The sequence below is a fragment of the Tachypleus tridentatus genome, chromosome 13 (genome assembly GCF_004210375.1).
Source record: "Tachypleus tridentatus isolate NWPU-2018 chromosome 13, ASM421037v1, whole genome shotgun sequence".
Classification (NCBI taxonomy): domain Eukaryota; kingdom Metazoa; phylum Arthropoda; class Merostomata; order Xiphosura; family Limulidae; genus Tachypleus; species Tachypleus tridentatus.
The window spans coordinates 91,936,582-91,959,168 of NC_134837.1; the positions used below are offsets into that span (position 1 = coordinate 91,936,582).

At 33.0% G+C, this 22,587-nt stretch overlaps 1 protein-coding gene across 1 annotated transcript; it reads left to right on the top strand.

Annotated features, from left to right (window-relative positions):
- The first annotated feature begins 9,114 nt into the window (after positions 1–9,114).
- Positions 9,115–20,785, top strand: LOC143236220 (uncharacterized). Its single transcript, XM_076474499.1, has 7 exons — positions 9,115–9,271; positions 9,501–9,593; positions 10,046–10,570; positions 17,040–17,178; positions 18,962–19,131; positions 19,328–19,420; positions 19,862–20,785. Exons 1-7 carry the CDS (start codon positions 9,263–9,265, stop codon positions 20,333–20,335), a joined length of 1,503 nt encoding a protein of 500 aa, XP_076330614.1. The 5' UTR covers positions 9,115–9,262; the 3' UTR covers positions 20,336–20,785.
- The last annotated feature ends 1,802 nt before the right edge of the window (positions 20,786–22,587 follow it).

A 22,587-nucleotide genomic window follows, 5' to 3' on the forward strand; every position in this document is an offset into this window, starting at 1 on the left:
AACATGATTATTTACCTAGTGTTACATTCATTCATTGCTAACTGTTCTAGTGACCCACTCATTTCCAGATCTAATATAATAACTTATCCACTTTATCACTGGTGGACAGAAAAATAATAAATCATATCTATAATAGCGTCATTTATTCATAACACGTATATCACGACAATGTTTTCTTACAACATATATTTATTTTCGTATTCCTCAAAAGGTATTGCTTTTATCACTGAATTCATTTTACTCACTTTGCTAACAAAACAGTAACTATTAGTACTGTTATACTATTTAGAAAATGCTTTATTTTCTTGAAGCAGCTGAGCGCATTTAGATGTTGCTTCTTTTACACATGAAATTTTAGCACGTAAATATTTAGCCACATTACATAGATGCATAATCAGCATCATTGTTGGAGTGCTCATTGCATTGTTTGCTTTTTTTCTTTTTGCCGAAAGTTATATGAATTACTAAATACAGTTTAATTTCACGTATCTATAATACAATGCTTAAAATCAAACATTTAAATTTTATCTTCATCTTATAAATAATGGAATACGGAAAATATACAACTTAATATACAAAAATGTGTTTGCTGTTAAGTACAGAACAACATAATTGGCTATGTTTTATGTCAAAACCAGAAGTTTAGCATTATAAGCATTCCGACATACCGCTGGCCTACCACAGAACAGTTTTTAGAAAGACTGAGAATTGTTGAATCTAGGAAAATATTGTTTCATATAAAGTGTCTCTTTTATCAATACATTCACATCGTGACTCTATTTGCAGAGGATGTAAAAATGGAAAAGCTTAGAAAGTGATCTGTTTCAGCATAATGTTGGCATATCGAGGAGTAGCAAAGGTTGGGTTTTTCATGGAAATACCCATATAAACATTACCTCCTGTTTTGGATAATGTTTGGTCTTGTCATTGTAGAAGGCTTTACAGTATCCACAAAGTACTAAAATATACAACCATGAGCATTGAAAAACTAGCAGTCAATCTCTATCGTTAAAAAAAAGTGAATATTTAGGATGAATTTTAAGTCACTTTAGAGAAGTAACGTCTTATTATTAGTTTAACTTAATTTCCTTTAAAGCTTTCACAGCACGGTAAGCGTGAGTATAAACTAAGTTTGGAATCTATAAGTGAGAAATGTGCAAATTATTTCTTCCCAATACATGTTAGGTGTAGTCACTGCATTTTTATATATAAAAGACAATCAGGGATATTTTGGTACACGAGAGTATCAGTATATGTTGGTACAAAAGACAATCAGGGATACTTTGGTACACGAGAGTATCAGTATATGTTGGAATGAAGAAATTTTTGAAGTTTCTACTAAACTGAGGTAGATTACATAATATGTTAAGTAAGTAGGCAGGAGACGTTTATATGTAAAAGAGATAAAGCTGTTATAATATGCGAGAAATCCATTCAGTATCCTTCTGCTACAAACAGATGTAGAAAAGCTGCGAGTGTTGTGGAGAATATCCAGGAAAGATAATATGTTGTTTTTTAAACTTCGGAAGTGAGCTTAATGGCGTGATGAAACACACTAAGATATTCCAAAAATTTCAACCAGAGTTCTTGACTACGAAAACAAACAAACGTATCGTCTACTTACCTTCTGCATACGACAGGCTTAAACACAAAATACATAAATGTTCAGAAAGTTATATTTCAATCTGTTTACATAACATATTAAGAACTTTAACTTAAACTTTAAAGTTGTAAATCTATGCAAAACAACTTAAGAAGACATTTTAGATAAAACAGAAAAAAAGAGTTAAAAATGTGTCAATTATGTTTATTTTGACATCAATATATAGCTTATTTTATACGGCAAAGCGTAATCAGATGGACTGTGCCTAGGATGTAAATCGAAGTATGCATGGTTTGCTCCTTTTTGCAATAAAAAGTTTATCTGCAAATTTATAGGAAGACGATAGGGCGTTATAAGAATAACAGTCAAATTCCCGCTTTTAAACCGGTCAAGAGTAGCCTAATAGTTATGTAAGCACTGTTAACTAGTTGGTTTTCTTCTAATTTATCAGTTTAACATTAAAGATTACTACCGCTTATAGCCCTTGCGTAAATTCTTCAACAAAACAATATAGGCCACGAGTTTTTTTCAACATAACGACTTAGGGATCTTAGTTGCATTTGTGGTAAGAAACGTTACATGTTCACGATGCTTATAAACTTTTAAGAGAATATACAAATCCATATTTCGTTTTTCCAAGGGTATGAGCTTTCAAAATGTTTTCTACTACGAATTGAACACTTTTAAAGTAAACCTTAGACTAACAGCAAATTATGCGATTTGAGAGTTAATTAATATCTGCCTGGTTAAAAACATTTTAAGATGATGTAAATTTTATCTGATACTAGTTCCAAAGCATAACAGTGAAAGATGCGTTATAAAATACTATTTTTAAGAATATATTTTAACAGGTATGAGATGAAAAAATAGATATATCCGTTCCAGTTTTACGAAACACACGAACAAGTCTCTTGCTAGATAAAGAAACATCTGGGAGTTATAAAAAGAATTGAACTGTCATCTTTAAAATCCGAAGGTGAGAATGTTACGTTAAAACGATTTTGTAACCTTACCACGTTATTGCATTCCATGTTGTCACGTTGATGACATTCTATCCGACAACTTTGAACCTTGACAATAGTACTAAAACGTAGTTTCCATTTCAAAATTCCTTGTTTTAAAGCTGTCACATTCAGAACAAATCCTTCAAACCTACAATTACAACAGTTTTCTTAGTATACAAGAATTATGGTACACTGTGATCAACCCATTCGCATACAAATCCATAGGAACGCCATCCAACCGCTAGGCAGCTATGTCTTTATATGTAAAACTTTGAATACATGTTTCATTCTCCAGTTTCTTGAGATACGAAATCCTGCTTCGTAATCCAGGAAACTGTTCCTTATGGCACGTGGGCGGCTTGTGACAGTGACTTAGGCCTTCGTGTTACAAGACGCCACATTTTGCTTATCACGAATGGAGTAAGACATTTTGCGTATTTCTGTCTAGATGATCCAGGTTCCCCGAATTGGCCTCTATTACTTTGTATTGTTTGTTTGTTTTGGAATTTTGCACAAAGATACTCAATGGCTATCTGTGCTAGCCGTCCCTAATTTAGCAGTGTAAGACTAGAGGGAAGGCAGCTAGTCATCACCACCCACCGCCAACTCTTGGGCTACTTTTTTACCAACGAATAGTGGGATTGACCGTCACATTATAACGCCCCCACGGCTGAGAGGGCGAGCATGTTTGGCGCGACGCGGATGCGAACCCGCGACCCTCAGATTACGAGTCGCACGCCTTAACACGCTTGGCCATGCCGGGCCCTATTACTTTGTATTCCAGTGACATTAAGCACGACATATCTATTTCTTGACAATTCTAAGTCCACGATCTAAACGTATCCTTATGATCAGAGTATATAAAGAGTTTGTGTGGGAAAGAGTTGCTACATAACCTTCCTGAGTGTGATCTGCTTTAGAAGGTATCACACAATCTAAGAAACGCCAAACAATGTCGAAATGTAGCTCTCAAATAATCTTTTCCACTGCGACTTTATATCAGCTGTGGTAGCATATGTTATTCCATTGTTGAGAAATAAAAGTATTTACTCAAAAAATATCTTTGATCGATTTTGCTCTATTTCTGCTGTCCTTATATCTGATTTACTTCCTATCATAAAATATCATCCCATTGCGATACCAAAACCAAATCATTATATTATTTGTGTTTTAAATTTATATCGTAAATGAAATACTTTAGGTTTTACATTTTCTATCAATTAGTCTTGCAAAACCTAAAAAAGTGTAAGTTATTGTATTAGAATTGAACAAATGCACTTATTGTTTAGTGTATGACACACAACCAGACATTTTATATGCCTCACATTTTAACTCCTCGAACTTCTTTTTTTTTCAGGATTTTACCAATGTCACATGTTTTTTGTTGGTAATTTTTGTTATTGATGTTTTATAATTACATTATCAGTTGTTTTTCACATTGTAGTATTAATAAATAGAAATATAATAACAGTATGTAGACATTAATAAGTTTGGCCACGTATCTATTTGAATGCCAAAGTTTAACTTATATAATTTTAAAACATTTACATTACCTTTGTAGTTCGTTACTAAGACTTAATTCATGATTGCAGGCTTTTCATTTTTTGTGTGCACGTGCTAAGAGGCGTAGTAAACCCACGTATGCATAGAATAAACATTTAGATCAATAAAACATAAAGATAAAAGTTTTAACAGACAATTACTCAATGAATTAAGCTATAAACTAATAATGAAGTTTTCATATTTAGAGCATACACTTCAGTTTAACATAGTTGTCATAGGAAATGTTTGCTTCTGTTGAGTCACCAATGCTTGGCAGTTCTCGCTTATATTCAAGGGTGAGAGGAAAAGCAAAACAAAATTCAATTCAAAACGTGTTTGTTGGCTTATAGGCTATGCTCGAGTGCCCCAGTTTTCAGTCTTATAAGCCTTCTCAGTTCTCAGAATCACAATAATTCTAAATCACATATAATAAACTATTTTTATTCCTTGGATATGCATGGGCAACCAAAATAAAATAATGCATTTTCTGGATTTATTATGTAACCTAAATTGCTTATTATTAAAAGAATAAACCAGTTACTCTCTCTATGTATAGAAAGATGTAAATACAATCTATTACGTATAATAAAACATGTACTAACAACATAATAATGATCCAGTTATTTTATCCGTTATTTAAACCTTATTTTATCCGTTTCACTAGGGCTCGGCACGGCCAGGTAGTTAAAGCACTCGACTTGTAATCTGAAGGAGGCGGCTTTGAATCCCAGTCACACCAAACATGCTTGTCCTTTCAGCCGTGGGGGCATTATAATGTGACGGTCAATCCTACTATTCGTTAGTAAAAGAGTAGCCCAAGAGTAGGCGGTGGGTGGTGATGACTGGCTACCTCTCCTCTAGTCTTACACTGCTAAATTAGGGACAGCTAGCGCAGATAGCCCTCGTGTAGCTTTGCGCGAAATTGAAAACAAACAAACTGTTTTATTAGAGTTTCCCGATAGCACAGCGGTAAGTTAGCCGACTTGCTATACTAAAATTCGGGGATCGATCTCCGCTCTGGACACAGCAAATAGCCTAAAATTATTTTCCTCCAAAACCAAACAACAAACCGTCTCACGGGAATACTGAATAATCAAAGATTAAATTTGATTTTCAAGCCACATCTAAATTAAATTTTCAAACTTAAATACACATCAAATTACATAATGCCCTTTAAGATTCTTTAAATACAATTTTTAAACTTATTATCAAAGAGCAGTAGCGTATAAGAGAAGTTTTCTTAAACTCAGGTTTTCTTTAAATTTTGCTAACCAGGAGTTTTTGGGAAGAGAAAAACAACAAAGATTTCACGTCTTCTCTATTTTTATTCATCTTACCGCCCATCAGTAACATCCTACATAGAACGCATACAGAAAGCCGTTTCGAATACAGTGTTCCTTCGGCGAATCAAGATAAGTTAAAATCCCGTAAACGTACTTTTTCTTATACTTAACAAGTATTTGGCGTTTTTAATCTATTCAGCACCTCATACTATCTATAAACTGTATTTTTCCTTTTACCTAAAAAGTATAATATAAAATCTCAAGCGTAGTACTTGTTGCTTTAAAATCACGAAGAAAAAATGGAAGTTAGTTATAATAGAACTACGTATAGATTATCGTTGTAATCAATATGAATTTTCAATTTTACTCGAAATAAAAAAACTTTTGTAATATATTAGGTACGAGTTCATCAATTACGTAAAATTTTTCTACTGTTTTCTGTAAATGAGATTTAAACAACAAGATATTCACTATTTACACATAACAATGTGAACGGTCGTATAATGTTAATAGCAATCAATTTCTAAATCAACAAAATCTATTCGAAATCTCAATATAAATGACTTGAAAGCTTGCGGATAGCTACGACAGTCTACCCTAGCGACATTTTGTATCTAATTCGCAAAACCTGTATGTCCAAAACATTATTATCGTAAAATAGGGATAACTTTATGAAATATATATTCCCACTTACAGTTTTGGAAAATAGCACGATAACATTTATGATACAACTTCTTGTAGTTTTGTTTCGAAAGCAAGATGAGTGTTAAAAGTTTCTTTATAATAGAGCAAAGCCACGTCAAACTAACTGCTGTCTCCATCGAGAGGAGTTGAACCCCGGATTTAGCGTTGAAAGTCTATAAACTTACAATTGTTACACCGAAGACAATATATATAAAAAAGCTATGTACGATACGGGTGCCATAAATTGTATTTACGCTTCCTTCTATGTAATATATATTATTCATCACTAGATATATCTATATATATGCTGATGCATGCGTAATCTATAATAATACATCCTATTTTAAATTAGCATGCAACCTTTTTGTCTCAACGATGAAAAGGATACACTTGGTAAGATTTAAATACTCTACAAATTATCTTTTTTTTCTCTTTAAAAGGTTTAAATTAACTCCGTGACAATCTGTTAAATTTACAACTTACAGTTGCGTCAATTATTAATTAGAAAAGTTTTCTGTCTGTGTTACAATACATAATATTTCGGTAGTTAATAGAAAGATACAGTGACCTTTTTGTAGGTACCAAGCAGATAAACGACCTGCTACATGTGTAAAAATGCATATTTCAACGCTCTACAAACTTTTAAACGTCAAACCCACATGCCCTTGATGATTATTGTTTCCTTGTCTGCGTGTGTTTTTGTTGGTTTTTTTGTTCCAAGATAATCACGACATCGTGTTATTTCAAATATTACTATTAGATAAAACAAGAGTTTCTTAGAAAAGACACCAATATCTCAACAAATAAATTTGGCAGACAAAAAAAAAGACACATCTAGATAAACTAAATAACAATATATATATATATAAAGTTTAACTAAGTTTTCGTTTTTTTCTGCTAATAGGAACGTAATTTTCACTATGGTTTAAGGGTGGGTATATTTATTTTTTTCAATATACAGCTTTTCTTCCAAAATTATTCAACGAACAACCAACGCAAAATAATTATAGCGAAAGCGCAACTATTAAAAATTATAATAATGAGATCTGATATTTATATATTTTAACTGAAAACATCGTGCTATTTTTTCCACTACTATATTTTAAAATTAGTACCTATTTGTTAGGTCTAGATATTGTCTCTCTGGTTTTAGATTATAACACATCTTTCATTTTCTTGAAACAGTACATAAAAAGTTCAAAACGTAGATAATATTATTTACATTTATTGAACTTGCATGCATAAATCGTGTTCGTTAATACTTAGTCGTTTACAGAAAGGTTAAAATGGCGTTAATTGTGCATTCTGTTGAAAATATATAAAGCACTAGAGGCAAATTTATTTTGTTTGTTTATTGCTAAATACAAAACTACATAATGTGCCCACCGGTGCTATCAAAGCCCGGTTTTAGCAGGTAAATTATTGGCTGTACCACAAACTAAGACTGAATGTTTTTACAACTTTATGATAAACTTTTGTTTAAGCCATCCGAACTTTCTCATTTGAAAAATCAAAATTTTATACAGTTTTACATGATATTAAGCCATAAATTTTTCGATAAGAAAATCGTTTATTTAATCTTCTTCCTTGATTTCGAATGAGAACTTAAGCGATTAAACAAAATAAATTTAACTTATGTTAGTAAATTCATTATTGTATTAATGAAATGATAAAAGCAATGTGGAAAACCTGAGAGTTCTCAGGAAAATTAACTCCTCTATATAGATATTAGAAATCACGTATAATGTTTCATTAGTTTAACAAATTATAAATAGAGTATTTCATATTCTTTAAAAAAAATCTATAATGTTTTGTTGAAAAACATATAATGCAAGAAAATCTTATTAAAATTATACAACAAGAGTTTTTATAGTTAAAACTGCCCTGGTTTAAATATCATAAGACGTATTGTGATAGCTTTGTGACTGAAGAGTAAGTGGTTTGAAATTATCACACTTTTTTAGTTATGTATCATAACCAATTCATCGCAAAGTCACACAGAACCACACATTATAATGTTGTTTAACCAATTGTATAAAATAAACCTCCAGAACTATACATCTGTTACAAATATACACATCTATAATTTTAATGTTACAAAATTATTTGAGATAATTTGTATTTTGTTTAACAAATATACCAAAGTAACTAAATTATACTTTTTTTTCTTTTAAGAGAGAAATAATGCACCAATTAGAATTCGTGTGAAAGTAACGTTTACGACATACAGTCCTATGTATACATATGTGCGTGTGTTACTGTATATGAATATTATATATGTGTATTTTATTGACACCTTCATATAGCTCACGTTTATTAACGCAAAATGTTATACAAGAATTTGATATTAAGATACCTATCTGACAGCAACAAACACGGTATATATATCTTACTATCTCTGCTTAACTATTTTAATGCATCGGTCGTATTTAAGAGTTACTTTAATGAAAATAAGAATACGGTTCCAGAAGTTGTTGATAATGGCTTTCTTACGCATTTCCTTTGCTTTGTTCCCAAATAATGTCAAGATAGTTTTTACGTAGAGCAATGGCAATAACCACTTGCTCTAAAAACCTTTTTACCACATTATAGAAACTACGATACATCATGTTCTGTTAAACAGCACCACACCCACTTTAAACCAGTTTTCCTCACACAGAACAGCTAACTTATATTAAAACTTTCTCCAAGGTTAGTTAATCGTGAAATAATTGTATGTTCCATATCACACATAGGGTTGGTGGTCGACCTTCATCACGCTACGCTACTCCAGGTTTTACGGTACTTTTACAAGAAAAAGTCCACTACTTTTGACCTCGCATCTAAAGGAATTTAAACATGACGCACAAACGTTTGTAAGTCAATTAGGGAAATGTATCAAAAATATTTTTTGATAAATGTTTTCAAGACATTACACTTCACGATATATACCAGCCTTTCCTTTAAGTTGATAAAAATTAAAACATGAAGTGAAATGTAAAAAACAATGCTGGCCAAGGCTACATTACCTCGGTGCCAGCTTACTCCAATCCGTATTGCCTTTCATGTAATTCGATAATATATATAAAAGCCATTGCAGCTCACTTCCTCACCACACACCTTATATCACTGTCATTGCTGAAGTGAAAGCAAGTTACTAGATCAAAATGTTGAAGGTGAGTATTGTGAAATTCTTCTTCACCGCTTTGATTGTTTCGTCATTTTTAACATGTTTAATGTAATAATATATTTAATCTGTGCAAGAAAGTATTCTGTTCGTAAGATATTAATGATTTTGACATATACCTGATTATTAAAATAAGTGTGTGTGAAATGTATTGGGGTCTTTTAAACGCAATAAACCATAGATGTATGTGAAATTTAATAAAAGCGATTTCTGGACAGGTTGCCGTGTTGCTCGCCGTTGTAGCCGTTGCAAGCGCTGGATACATCCATGGCGCTGCCGGTGGTGTCAGTACAACTTCTCGTGCTCAAGATGTAAGTACGATAATACATTGTATGAAAGCAGGGATCTAAACATTTTATTTATTTTTCTCAACAAACAAAAACTTAGAAAATAACAGTAAAGTTTGTCAGCCACTGACAAATATCGACCTAATAAATTCTATAACATACTAAGAAGAACCTTATATTTTAACGAGACATATTTTAAATTTGTCCAAATTACGACTCGTACTTTTTAATCGAATAACAAGTTTATATAAAAACTAAAATACCATAAAAGAGAACCCCTAAATCGGTGTATTTTTCGGTTACCGTAAAAACGTTTATGTTTCCACTCGCTTAATAATAAATATAGTGCATTAATTCACTTGGTATTGTAAGAGTACTTCCTATAAAGCGATATTAACGAGATGTTTGCACCTTTTACACTTTTTCTTTAAATTACTCTTTCTTTTGTCTGTAATTTTTTTCTGGTTTCGTTTTAGGACTTTGGTAACTACAGATTCAATTACCAAATTGTGGATCCTCTTGGTGCCTCCAACTCCCGTTGGGAAGCTGGCGACGCCCACGGCAACCAAGTTGGTTCCTACACCATCAGAGACATTGACGGGCGAGCCAGGAACGTCAATTACGTGGCTGATGGAGCTGGATTCCGCGCCAAGATCCATACTAACGAACCAGGCACTGCCAGCAGCCTTCCTGCCGCCGCTGTCTTAGCCTCTAGCCAGCCTGGAATTCCTGCAGTTGGTCCTGCTACTGTCCGTATAGCTCACACTGCTCCTGTCGCTGCCGTGGCTCACGCTCCTGTCGCTGCCGTGGCCCACGCTCCTGTCGCTGCCTTTGCTCACGCTCCTGTCGCTGCCTTTGCTCACGGACCAGCCGTTGGATTTGGTGCAGGCCTTGGCTTTGCAGGACATGGGCTAGGACACTTCGGAGGATATGGATTTGGTCATCTGGGAGGATATGGATTTGGTCATCTGGGAGGATATGGTTTCAAAGGATTCCATCACTGAGTTGTAGATGATACCTAAATTTTACTTTTGTAAAATGTACGTTCTATGCAGTAGATCACATAACTTTCGTGTTAAATTATACCTTTTTTATTGTTAACAGTGGACTAAAAATTAAACCTTTGTTTTAATATGGTTAACCTTCTTTCTTTCAAATGATTTTAGATGGAGATAAAAAATACTATGTGGTTTTCTCGTGCATTATAAAATATTTAATGGTTAAATATAAGCTTCCAATGCTATAAAATCACAAAATTATCTTTCAAGCATACTGCTTGACTTGCTAAATAAGAAACGATTTTAATTGGCTCATACTTTATTCTGTTACGTGATATTAACTTATTTTAAAACTAAGTGCTCATTCAATTCGTTGTTTAAGTACAATAAATCATAAATCGGTATTGTGAAGTTTTTAAAAATATAAAAAGCAATGAATCAGTTAGTTTTTGGGTTTTAATATTTATTGTATATATATATTAACATATGAATTTGTTGTGTATTTTTCTAGACCTTACATCCCCAGTCAATCGCCCAGTCATCAGCTTTTTCCGCCTTCTGGTTCGTCTTGCTCTGCGAAATAATATTGAAATGTAAAAATAGGAAATATATATATATGTATGTATAGCTGGATGTGCTTCTGTGTTGTATCTATATAATATTTTAGATTATCGGTATAAGAATAAACTGATAACTCAAGCATATTTTTATTACTTTTTGAGTGCTGTTGAAATTTTTACTAGTTTGCGGCTTTTTATCCTTCTATCAACTCATTAATACATGGTTAAAGGTAAATAAATAACGTTAAGTATTTAATTCCAGTTACTCTACAAAAAAGTGTTTTATAATTGCTTCAGCAATTAGAAAATGTGACAAGAAACGTCATAAGAAAGATCACATTAAACTGTTATCAAAAATTATAAATAAATGTCATAAGAAAGATCATATTAAACTGGTATCAAAAATTTATAAATAAGCATTTTATGTCCTAAATTGACACCGCTTAAAAGTTAATAAAATTCACTAGTAGTATTTATTCGTAGGAAAACAAGTATGTTCAAGAAATCAATTTAACACAAAGATACAAAATACTACAATTCCAACGCTTTCGAGAGGTGGACCTATTTTTAAGGATAAACTAGGAAAGTAGTATTATATAGATATGAAGAAGGCCATAGTACAAAAAGCGAAACGTCGTCTCCTTTTATTTCAACGGCCAATTTTAGTCCATTAAAGTTTCCAAGCCTACTCTTCCTAGAGTTTCATTTAAACAACATTTTTAACAATATTTTACTGTAAAATTGAACTTAAAAAAAACCAAAACTATCACCATCTACGTGAAATCATTAGACGTAGAAAAGCTTGAATTTTGTTGTTTTTTATCATTAAATTTATATGAAAAAGCTTGTGTTTTATCTGTTTTAGTTTCTGACAATTTCTTAACAGCGTGTTTGAAATCGCCTCTTAAGGCAAATCCTAAGTTTTTGTCTTCTGTACAAACTACTATGTTACTTTTAATTAATCAAAATCATCTTCGAATTAAAGTTTTTAAAACATTAGTTTCATGATGATCCCGTTTGGTTGATAAATACCTGAGCTCAGTTTGGTATTTTTATGTTAAACTGGTTTTTTTTAAACAGTATTATATAGTAATTTATTCTGCCAATTTTCCTACAGTAAAGCAGACCTATTTAATACTGTTTAAAAAAACCAGTTTAACATAAAAATACCAAACTTTGATTCACAAATCAAATGAGAAATGAATTGAGCAGACTGGCTTCCCTTGAGATCTATTCCCGCTAGTCGGTTCACTCTATCATAGATGCAGAAGCTTTACTCTGTGAATATCTGCTTATTATATGATGTTTAAGTATAAAGTATCTTACTGAGTAACTGATACAACTTATTTGACTTTTCGTTCTCTTTCAACGTAAAATAAGCTGTAACCTCTAGGTATCATCAAGCCTACTTTGAAAGACAATGACTGTTGAAATTCTTAAAAGCAGCCATTTTGCTTCAGGAACAACTTAAGTCTTTCTGCATAGAACGACAAAAAAACAAAGGCAGGTAGAATGAAGTCAAATTAATATTTTCTCATCAACATATTAAGCATATTTTGCATAAGACATTAAAATAAATAATTTTTTGGAAAACTTTGCATTAAAATAATAAGGTATAAAACACATGACAAGCAAGCGTGTCACACTTTTTCTTTACCTTTGTTTCGCATTTGTACTGAAGTCAACAATTAAATTGAACTTTATGACCAGTTAGCTTTAAAATTGTGCCTCGTCAAGGATTACATTAAATTTCTATCGCTCCTGTAAATATATGCACCCAAAATGGATAAAACAGCCTTCAAATAAATTTTGTTGCATGTTTACCGATTCACGCTTCGTTTCAGTATGGTCTTAAATTTTTGACCACCTAGTATTTAGGCTAATTTCATAGTGTTCACATTTTCCCTATTAAATGCTAAAAAGTTTTTTATTTTCATTTTCCCTCTTCTTATTGTCATTTTTCGAAGCATATTTTTTTCTTTATGTTCATTGGCCTTAAGATGTATTTAAATATCAAAATTGAAACATCCTCTTATTTACATAAATAAAAATAACAGATTCTTTGTAACTGTACATAGCCCATTCAAGGCTGGTAATAACAAAGTCTTAAACTCTTAAACCAAATTTATTTTTGCAACACACACGTTACTTCATTTATTAATTTGTGTTATTAAACACCCATTAATAAATTTATGTAATGCAAACACACATATGAAATACTTCGCACGTTTATGCACGTATATATTGCCTTGTACAAAGGTCACCAGTACACACTGACACATATCAGTAGCTTACTACAGTTTCTTTAGGCTTCCTAACAGATTAGTTTGGTATTCTCCTTAGAATACTTTCTAAAGCTACAAATCAGTAGCTGAAGTTCCATACATGTTACCATTTAGTAGGCATCAATCTTATTTCAATTTCTTTTCAGGTTTGTTTGTTTTTTGAATTTCGCACACAGCTACTCGAGGGCTATCTATGCTAGCCGTCCCTAATTTAGCAGTGTAAGACTAGAGGGAAGGCAACTAGTCACCACTACCCACCGCAAACGCTTGGGCTACTCTTTTACTAACGAATAGTGGGATTGATCGTAACATTATAACGCCTCCACGGCTGAAAGGGCGAGCATGTTTGGTGCGATGGGGATGCAAACCCGCGACCCTCAGATTGCGAGTCGCACGCCTTAATACGCTTGGCCATGCCGGGCCTCCTTTTCAGGAATCCCAATAAGACTTTTTAATTAAAATTTTCATCATCCACGATTAACATTTATGTTTTTACTATTGTTTCACAGTATATACTCAAATGAAACACAAGTCCCTCAATGTAATATAGAATTGTCACACTTCTTCACATATATGGAGGGAAATCTAAGATCAGAAGTACTACTCAGTTAAGTTCACATATAATGTTTTACATCAGAAATTATGGCTTAGATGCTTGAAAAGCAAGTACCACGATTCCCTTTCAATCATAGATTTTTCAACCATATGATGAACTTAGATTATGAAGTAGCTGAGGCAGTTGTCATTTAATATTCACTGGATACTTCTTGCAAGGTAAACTATGCTTGATACCATGAAATTAGAGGGATTCGTTTCAATATTATTATTCTTACAATTATTCTAACTGTGTAATACTAAATAAATCAGATAATATAGTACATATATTGGATTATGAACATCAATTGATAGCTTGGAAAGCAAGAAATGTCCTTTTCTTTAAGTTAGTGATTCCAAGCCAGTAACTATCCTAGCTCTACGATATTCCATAAAGACACTTGTATTTATTGAAAGACCGACAGTAGTGGTTTGATCAACTGTTGGAATTGTCTTTCATTTTTAATTCCAGTATTTTCTCATTGAGTTTATTGCGAAAAGCAAGATAAATAATTTCAACTTTTTCTCCTTATCTTGACCTGGGATGCAGGCTTATCTTTCTATAACTTGTTTTTTTCATCTTCAAACTCCTAGAAGAGCCAGTACACGAATCCTCTGTTAAATTTTGTCTTGTGTTGGCTAGTTAATCCTCTCAATGGCATACATTGTAAAGTATTCACACTGGTGTCAAACATATCAACTTTTTGTTGCTAGAAGAACTTCCATGAAACATTAGCCCATGTGTAGGTAAAACCTTGGTGATTTCCAATCTTTGTATATGAAAAGTTTGGAAATTTTGTTGTCTTAGAATTTTGAGAATCACTAACTCCAACAAAGTTTGCAAACTACTTCTTTGCCTAATAAGTGCTGACGAAGACTTACCTCATTGTATGGTAAGGAATGTTCATGCTAGATATGGATCCTTATGTTGTTTATTCCAGAACTCCTGAAATTTTAATAGTGGAATTTATCCCTTAATAGAACCTTATATTACATTTCTTAACGGTGTTATGGTGGAAATTGTTTCAATTTCCTCACAGTGACCAGAATCAGAACATTTTAGAAACAAAAACAAGTTTTCAATAGGCCCAGGTAATATACTATAGCAAAGTCATATCTTTGCAGTATTGCTGCTCAGCACTCTGTCACCTTTTCTGAATTTTTAAAAATATATTAGTTATTCTATCGGCACATGGTCCACCAACAGATTAAACTTTTTACTATACAAATATCAGCAGTAGAGTTTTATGAAGATTAGTACTACAAGTAGTTCTTTCTTCATTTTAAAATGAAGGCGTTTATGAACCACATATATCAGACTAGCAAACACAGTGCTGTACTATATCCAGCAACTGCACTAACGCTGCTTTAATTCCATTATCACCAGCATAAGTTTCTGCTATCTTATTTTGGATATACTGGCACTACAGCATCCACAAAAGGAAGTTTCAGGGATCAAAATCCTTACTCACAATCCCCACTCCACCCAATTTACATCATTTGGAGGAGTTAGTCACAAGTAATTGATAATATAACAAAAATAATGAAAATTAATTTTTTGTTCGATCAAAGCTTGAGTCCAATCTGTCAATGATGCTTCTGTATGAATAAGCCTGTATTTACCTCATCTTAATTTTAAAATTACTTTCTTTATCTGTTGGGATGTTTTTTCTTAGGCTCTCACTCAGCAATTTGAATATGCAATTAAACATCCAAATTTCACTGACAAACACCTATTGCACTTCTTTCAGCGTTAGCTCCATTAGCGTCTTGAATTTGGCAGACACATCACACAGACTGAGTAGCATGATGTAAAACTCATACAATCATCTCTCATGCTGAAAATAATCATATGAATGACAGACTAAAATGTTATACCAAAAGGAAACTTTCAACACATCCACAAAATTGCCTTTTTACGACAAGTGAATGAAACCAACGTGAGCAAAAGTGTTCACCATCTAAAATCAACACGGAGTATTGATGTTCCTTCTAATATAGCAGTTGCTTAATAAGACATATGTTGCATATACTTCAGATGTAGTACGACTCTATTGTTTGACCCGTATTTGACCAATAGGTTATTAAGGTACTTTTTTTGTTTGGTCTAGATTGTTTCCGAATTTTTCAATGAATGACCTAAGACACGTTAGTAGCTATATACTTGCTTTCAGATGATATACAATGGTTACAATCTTACTGTTACTGCTAAACTTGGCTACCTCTATTTTGTTTGTCGCACCAATGAGCTTTCCAACATAAAGCTAGATAACTAATCATCCATTGCAAAAAAGGCAGCAAGAATGCATCCCACCTTGGACAGATAACTTCCAAAGTTAATGTTGCTTTTTTTTAGATAGAAAACATTCAAATGTGATTTCTTTAACCACGTTACACAGCATTGGGTTTATTTTGTGTACATACAATCATGCAATGTACTTTGCTTGAGCACCATCTGGATAACACTGAAAAACTCTATCGCAAAATGTCAGTTCATCAGTTATGCATGCAACTCTGACTAATACTTTCCATAGTAGTCCACTCACAGGATGCCAATGTTAGAGTTGAAATTTAAGATAACTATCTTTCTTTGTCCACATCTCTTAGAAACAATTGCAGATCTAACTATCCCCTCACATTTAGTCAACTGTCATGCACTAGAATTAATATTATGCACTAGTTACAGCGTGGTCTTACTTAGAGGACTTAGTATATATCAAAATCTACGAATATTTTGGATCATTCTATATCAACTGAGAATTTGATCTTTCATCTTTGTTCCCTCACATGTACATAATAAGCTTCACCCACGTGACAGACCTGGGCTGACCACAAATATTTCAGTGGAAACTGCCTTCGTGCTCCTCCAGCTTGTTCTCCAGGCTAGATTTTGTATCTGTTAATTGCCACAGCTGCATCAGTAGCATTTGCTACTTGCTAATGATTCTCTTTGACCTGCTGAACAATTAATCGAAACCAATAACCTTGCCCATCCTGCTGTTTGGTAATATATGGATATTGCTGGTTCTTCAGCACTGGTTGAACTATTGTTTGAAAACAATAGCATTGCTTACTTGGTTGTTTGGAAAAATGAGAGCAGTTAACTCACCAGAAATCCAACATACCACAAACGAAGCAAGTGGACTGCTGTCCCATCGTAGATGGCGTCAAGGTAAATGCATTATCAGTACATGCTGCAAAATATATAGCATAGGAGGATCTAGAAAGCCCTGCCCATTTACTGGAAATCATCTTAGTTAAATCACAGCACCAAGAGATGCAGATAGTTGATTAACCCACAGCATCGCTTCACCTTAGTTTGATAAAGATACCTAAATATAAGACAAAGTTTCTTCAGTAGCTACAACTGCAAGCTACTTATTGTGTCTTGTGTGATATTTACTTGGATTTTCTTTCTATTTTATTTATTCTGTAATGTTGTGTTTTGAGTATTACTACTTCGTTACAGATTTCATAATTGTTTTCTATTTTTAGTTCTCGGGAGATTTTAGACAATCAAAATATTCCTAAGTAATCTTACACGTTGTTTTATATTGTATCATAGTTTAAAAGTTTTACTTATTAATATCATTGGTTTTATCCAGTATTTCGGTTTGTAGGTTATATTTCATGCATCCAAAGTGTAAATACATCGAGCATGTCAAACACGTATACACTATAAGTGACTTATAATTCTCTACCTGACTCCATAAACATGTATTAAAAAAGATTTTGTTAGTTTATAATTACGAGGGTTATCTGCACTAGCCATCGCTAATTTAGCAGTAAAATACCATAGGAAATACACTTTGTCATCATCACGCATCGCCAACTCTTGGGCTATTCTTTTACCAACGAATAATAGGATAAACCATCACATATTAATGTCCCCATGGCTGAAAGAACGAAGATGTTGAGTATGATGGAGATTCGAACCCACAACTTCACATTTCAAGTCGACGCCCTAGCTACCTGGCCATGACGGGCCAATTAAAAAAAAAGAACGAAATTACATTGCATTGTCTATTGTACTCGCGCTCAACCTGCTCGGCATGAGTTAACATTATTTTCCAACAATGTAGTTATTATTGTACCAGCTGCAGCAAAAGATAATGACGTAAACTGAGACCTCACATTTTGTCATATTTTCCTCACAATACAGTTCCATTCTAATACAATTTAGTCTTAAAAATTGAACAATTAAACGGAATTTAAAGTTTGCTTGGTATATTTCGAGATATTTTAACATTTATAAAACAGCATTGAACGTTTCAAATAAATAAAACGTTTTGATAAAATATTTAACTACTTATTTTCAACTTAAGATTTCCGAGATTTGCAATCCTAAACTTTGAAATGTTTACCTTTTCAAATGGATAAAAAAAATGAAACCATAAAATGTTGTTTTTGCTTCACAAAAGAATGAACATAAATAATAACTACACTCCATAACTACAGAATAATGTGCTTTATTATGTATATTCGTCTGAACACATTTAGATAATATCAAAAGAGCAATATGGATTTAGAAAAATTCTGATCTGGTCATAGAGGGCGTTTCAAGTCTAAGGCAAAAAAAGAAATTAAGAAAGACACGTTCCTTAAATGCAGAGAGATTTGACCTACATATACAAGGTTTGGTATACTTAACTGTGAAAGCGAATAAAACTTATAAAAGCATATATTATTTAAATTGCGATTTCCGAAGCATTTTTCCTTGGCTCGTTTCGCTAAATAAAAGGAATGTTGATTTGAGCTATTACAGAACTATTAGTTCAAAAGTCTGTTCATACCGTTGACCTTGCATAGAGAGGAATTTCAGCATAGTTCACATAAAAACTAGTACGACTGTTATGTGAAACATACCAAAATTCCTACGTATTCCTTATTTCAATACACATAATACATTCAAGGTGGACAACAACATTCTCTAAATTGATGAAGGTGAAAACAAAACATACACTTATTAAGGTTTCTTTACCCTTGTACCAAGTTACCTGAATTGCACTGTTTTTATACTACATCAGAAATATATAAAAGGCAGTGCAACTCATGTTCGTTCACATATTGTATCTCCTTCTTCACTGAAGTGAAACCAGGTTTATCCTATTTCGAAATGTTGAAGGTAAATATAGCATAATTGTCTGTATGGAAATTAATTTCTTGCAAGCAGAACTTTGTAGCCAAAGTATAACTATACATTTTTTATTATCGATTAAGCTTCATAATTCAAATACATATCTGCATAATCTTAGCAAAATACAACACTCTTCGCACAGTGACAGGTAATGTAAACCGCTAATAAAAATAAATTTATACAGGTTGCCGTGTTGCTCGCCGTTGTAGCCGTTGCAAGCGCTGGATACATCCATGGCGCTGCCGGTGGTGTCAGTACAACTTCTCGTGCTCAAGATGTAAGTACGATAATACATTATATGAAAGCAGGGATCTAAACATTTTATTTATTTTTCTCAACAAACAAAAACTTAGAAAATAACAGTAAAGTTTGTCAGCCACTGACAAATATCGACCTAATAAATTCTATAACATACTAAGAAGAACCTTATATTTTAACGAGACATATTTTAAATTTGTCCAAATTACGACTCGTACTTTTTAATCGAATAACAAGTTTATATAAAAACTAAAATACCATAAAAGAGAACCCCTAAATCGGTGTATTTTTCGGTTACCGTAAAAACGTTTATGTTTCCACTCGCTTCATAATAAATATAGTGCATTAATTCACTTGGTATTTCCAATAAAGCGATATTAACGAGATGTTTGCACCTTTTACACTTTTTCTTTAAATTACTCTTTCTTTTGTCTGTAATTTTTTTCTGGTTTCGTTTTAGGACTTTGGTAACTACAGATTCAATTACCACATTGTGGATCCTCTTGGTGCCTCCAACTCCCGTTGGGAAGCTGGCGACGCCCACGGCAACCAAGTTGGCTCCTACACCATTAGAGACATCGACGGGCGGGCCAGGAACGTCAATTACGTGGCTGATGGAGCTGGATTCCGCGCCAAGATCCATACTAACGAACCAGGCACTGCCAGCAGCCTTCCTGCCGCCGCTGTCGTAGCCTCTAGCCAGCCTGGAATTCCTGCAGTTGGTCCTGCTACTGTCCGTATAGCTCACACTGCTCCTGTCGCTGCCGTGGCTCACGCTCCTGTCGCTGCTGTTGCTCACGCTCCTGTCGCTGCCGTTGCTCATGGACCAGCTGTTGGTTTAGCTGGTGGTTTTGGTCTAGGTTTCGCAGGACATGGACTAGGTTATCTTGGTGGATATGGACTAGGCCATCTGGGAGGTCTAATTCATCATTGAGTTGTCAGTGATGAAAGTTGTATTTTGTAAATTGTAAGCATGTTTATTGCATGTCACAATACAGAGAGCTGTAACCTTTAAAATATACAAAATAATATAACTTCAATCGTTTTGTCTCTCCATGAGAATAATTTCGTTTATCTGCTGACTTTTTTACGCAAACGAGGTCTTTAGTTGTTCTGAAGGTAAACGTTTCCTTTTAATCATACAATTTCTACTAAGTTAAGTATGACATCCCTTAAGTGTTATGATACTTCTGATACTAATTTAACTTTTTACTTTTCTGTAGAAATTTCATTTTTTAGCTTCTCTCGTAGTTTGTCTGCTCTGAAAAGTTTCTAATGTAAAAACCTGGAAAACCATGTATTCTTAAACTTTAAAATCCTCTTCACTGCATCTGTATACTTTTGTAAATTATTGCTGTTAAAATAAACTGAATATTAGCTTAAATATGTCTTTTCCAGTGTATTTTTGATACAATCTGAGTTCTATAAGTAATTATTTTTCGTGTTTTATGAAATACTGTAAACGCTTTATTTATGTACTTTGAAATCACTTTGCAAGTACACATAAAATGCAGGTGTTTTAAAGTACTTCACAAAAACACAAATTTGTTTGATTCATAACATGAATAAGTACATAGAGTCATATATTTTGTAATTCTAAATTGTTTTTCACTATATTATACTTTAATGTATTAAATAGCACCATGCTATATAACCATTCCTTGCCCCATTCCCAGACATGAAATAACAACCAGAGAGCTTTATGCTATAACGTCTTCATTGGAATAAGTTAAAGCAATGTTCAGTTCTGAAAAATAGATATGAGTCTGTCGCTACTTGTATAAATTTATAAGGTGCAATTTATATTAGTTACCCTAAATGTCACGATGAAATATCGTGAGTTATACTTTGCCATTAAACCCAACTGGTTTAATCAAAACTCGAAAAATATTATGCTCACATAACAACCTCTGAAAGGTACATTTTGCTAATATATATGATAAGAAACACTATATTTCAAAACATAATAAAACCTCCATTTTCATTTACGAGTGTTTTAATATTTTAAAATAATACTTTCTATTATTCATTTTATTAAAAATCACTGGGTTTTTTAACCGCTGAAATCTGAAAAAGCTTAAAGGCAAACTCACAAAATGCAATTAAGGAAAGAAGATATGCTTTTTTAGGAATAAGGTAAGACCACCCTTTGACATTTTAAATTAAGATAACCGATTTCATTTTCTTTTTATGCATTCTTGAGGTATTAAAAGATTATGGCCTGTTTTGATAACCTTGCCTTATAATATTGTTTATCATTTACATATTTCATTGTAACTGTATATCTTTTGAATTTTAAATTTCCACGAAATTGCTTTCTGGAAATAATAACTATGGAACTTCGTATAATATACGATTTTCTAAGTGTATTTATAATCGCAGAAAGTTAAAAAAATTAATATAAATGGATTAAAACTTATATAATAAATAAATTTTCTATTGAAACTACCTTCCGATCATCTTTAAGATTCTTCATCAGCCTCAATAAACAGAGTGGGATATCAGCGTTGTGTAGTTCTGAAATACATGTATCTTTATTTTATACTTACCTGACACAAGGTTGATACCTGAAGATATACACTGTAGCTATTCCAGCCAGTAAAATAACTAAGAGGGCAGGGCATAGCCAGATGGTTAAGGCACTCGACTCGTAATATGAGGGTCGCGAGTTCGAATCCCTATCATACCAAATATGCTAGCCCTTTCAGCCGTGGAGGCTTATAATGTTACGATCAATCCCACTATTCGTTGATAAAAGAGTAGTCCAAGAGTTGGCAGTGGATGATGATAACCAGCTGCCTTCCCTCTGGTCTTGCACTGCTAAATTAGGGATGGCTAGCGCAGATAGCTCTCATATAGCTTTGGCGAAAATCAAACCAAACTAATCAAAGTAACTAAAATGTTTTAATATCGACGTTACAACCTAAATCAAAAAAATCTTTTATAAGTTGCGAATGATTAAACTTCCATAAAATGATAAGTTGCGTCTTTTGATGGTTGTGCGAGATAAAACTTACAGCCTTCAACCATCCGTTATTTTGTTTATGTAACTGAAAAGTTCTATATTTCCTTTTAGCAAAACATTGTTTTTACCAGTGTGTTTATCCTCACAGAAAGACTGAATGTCTCTGTCAAAACTTAAATTACATTCAACATTTCCTTATGATAAAATAAACTAACCATGGT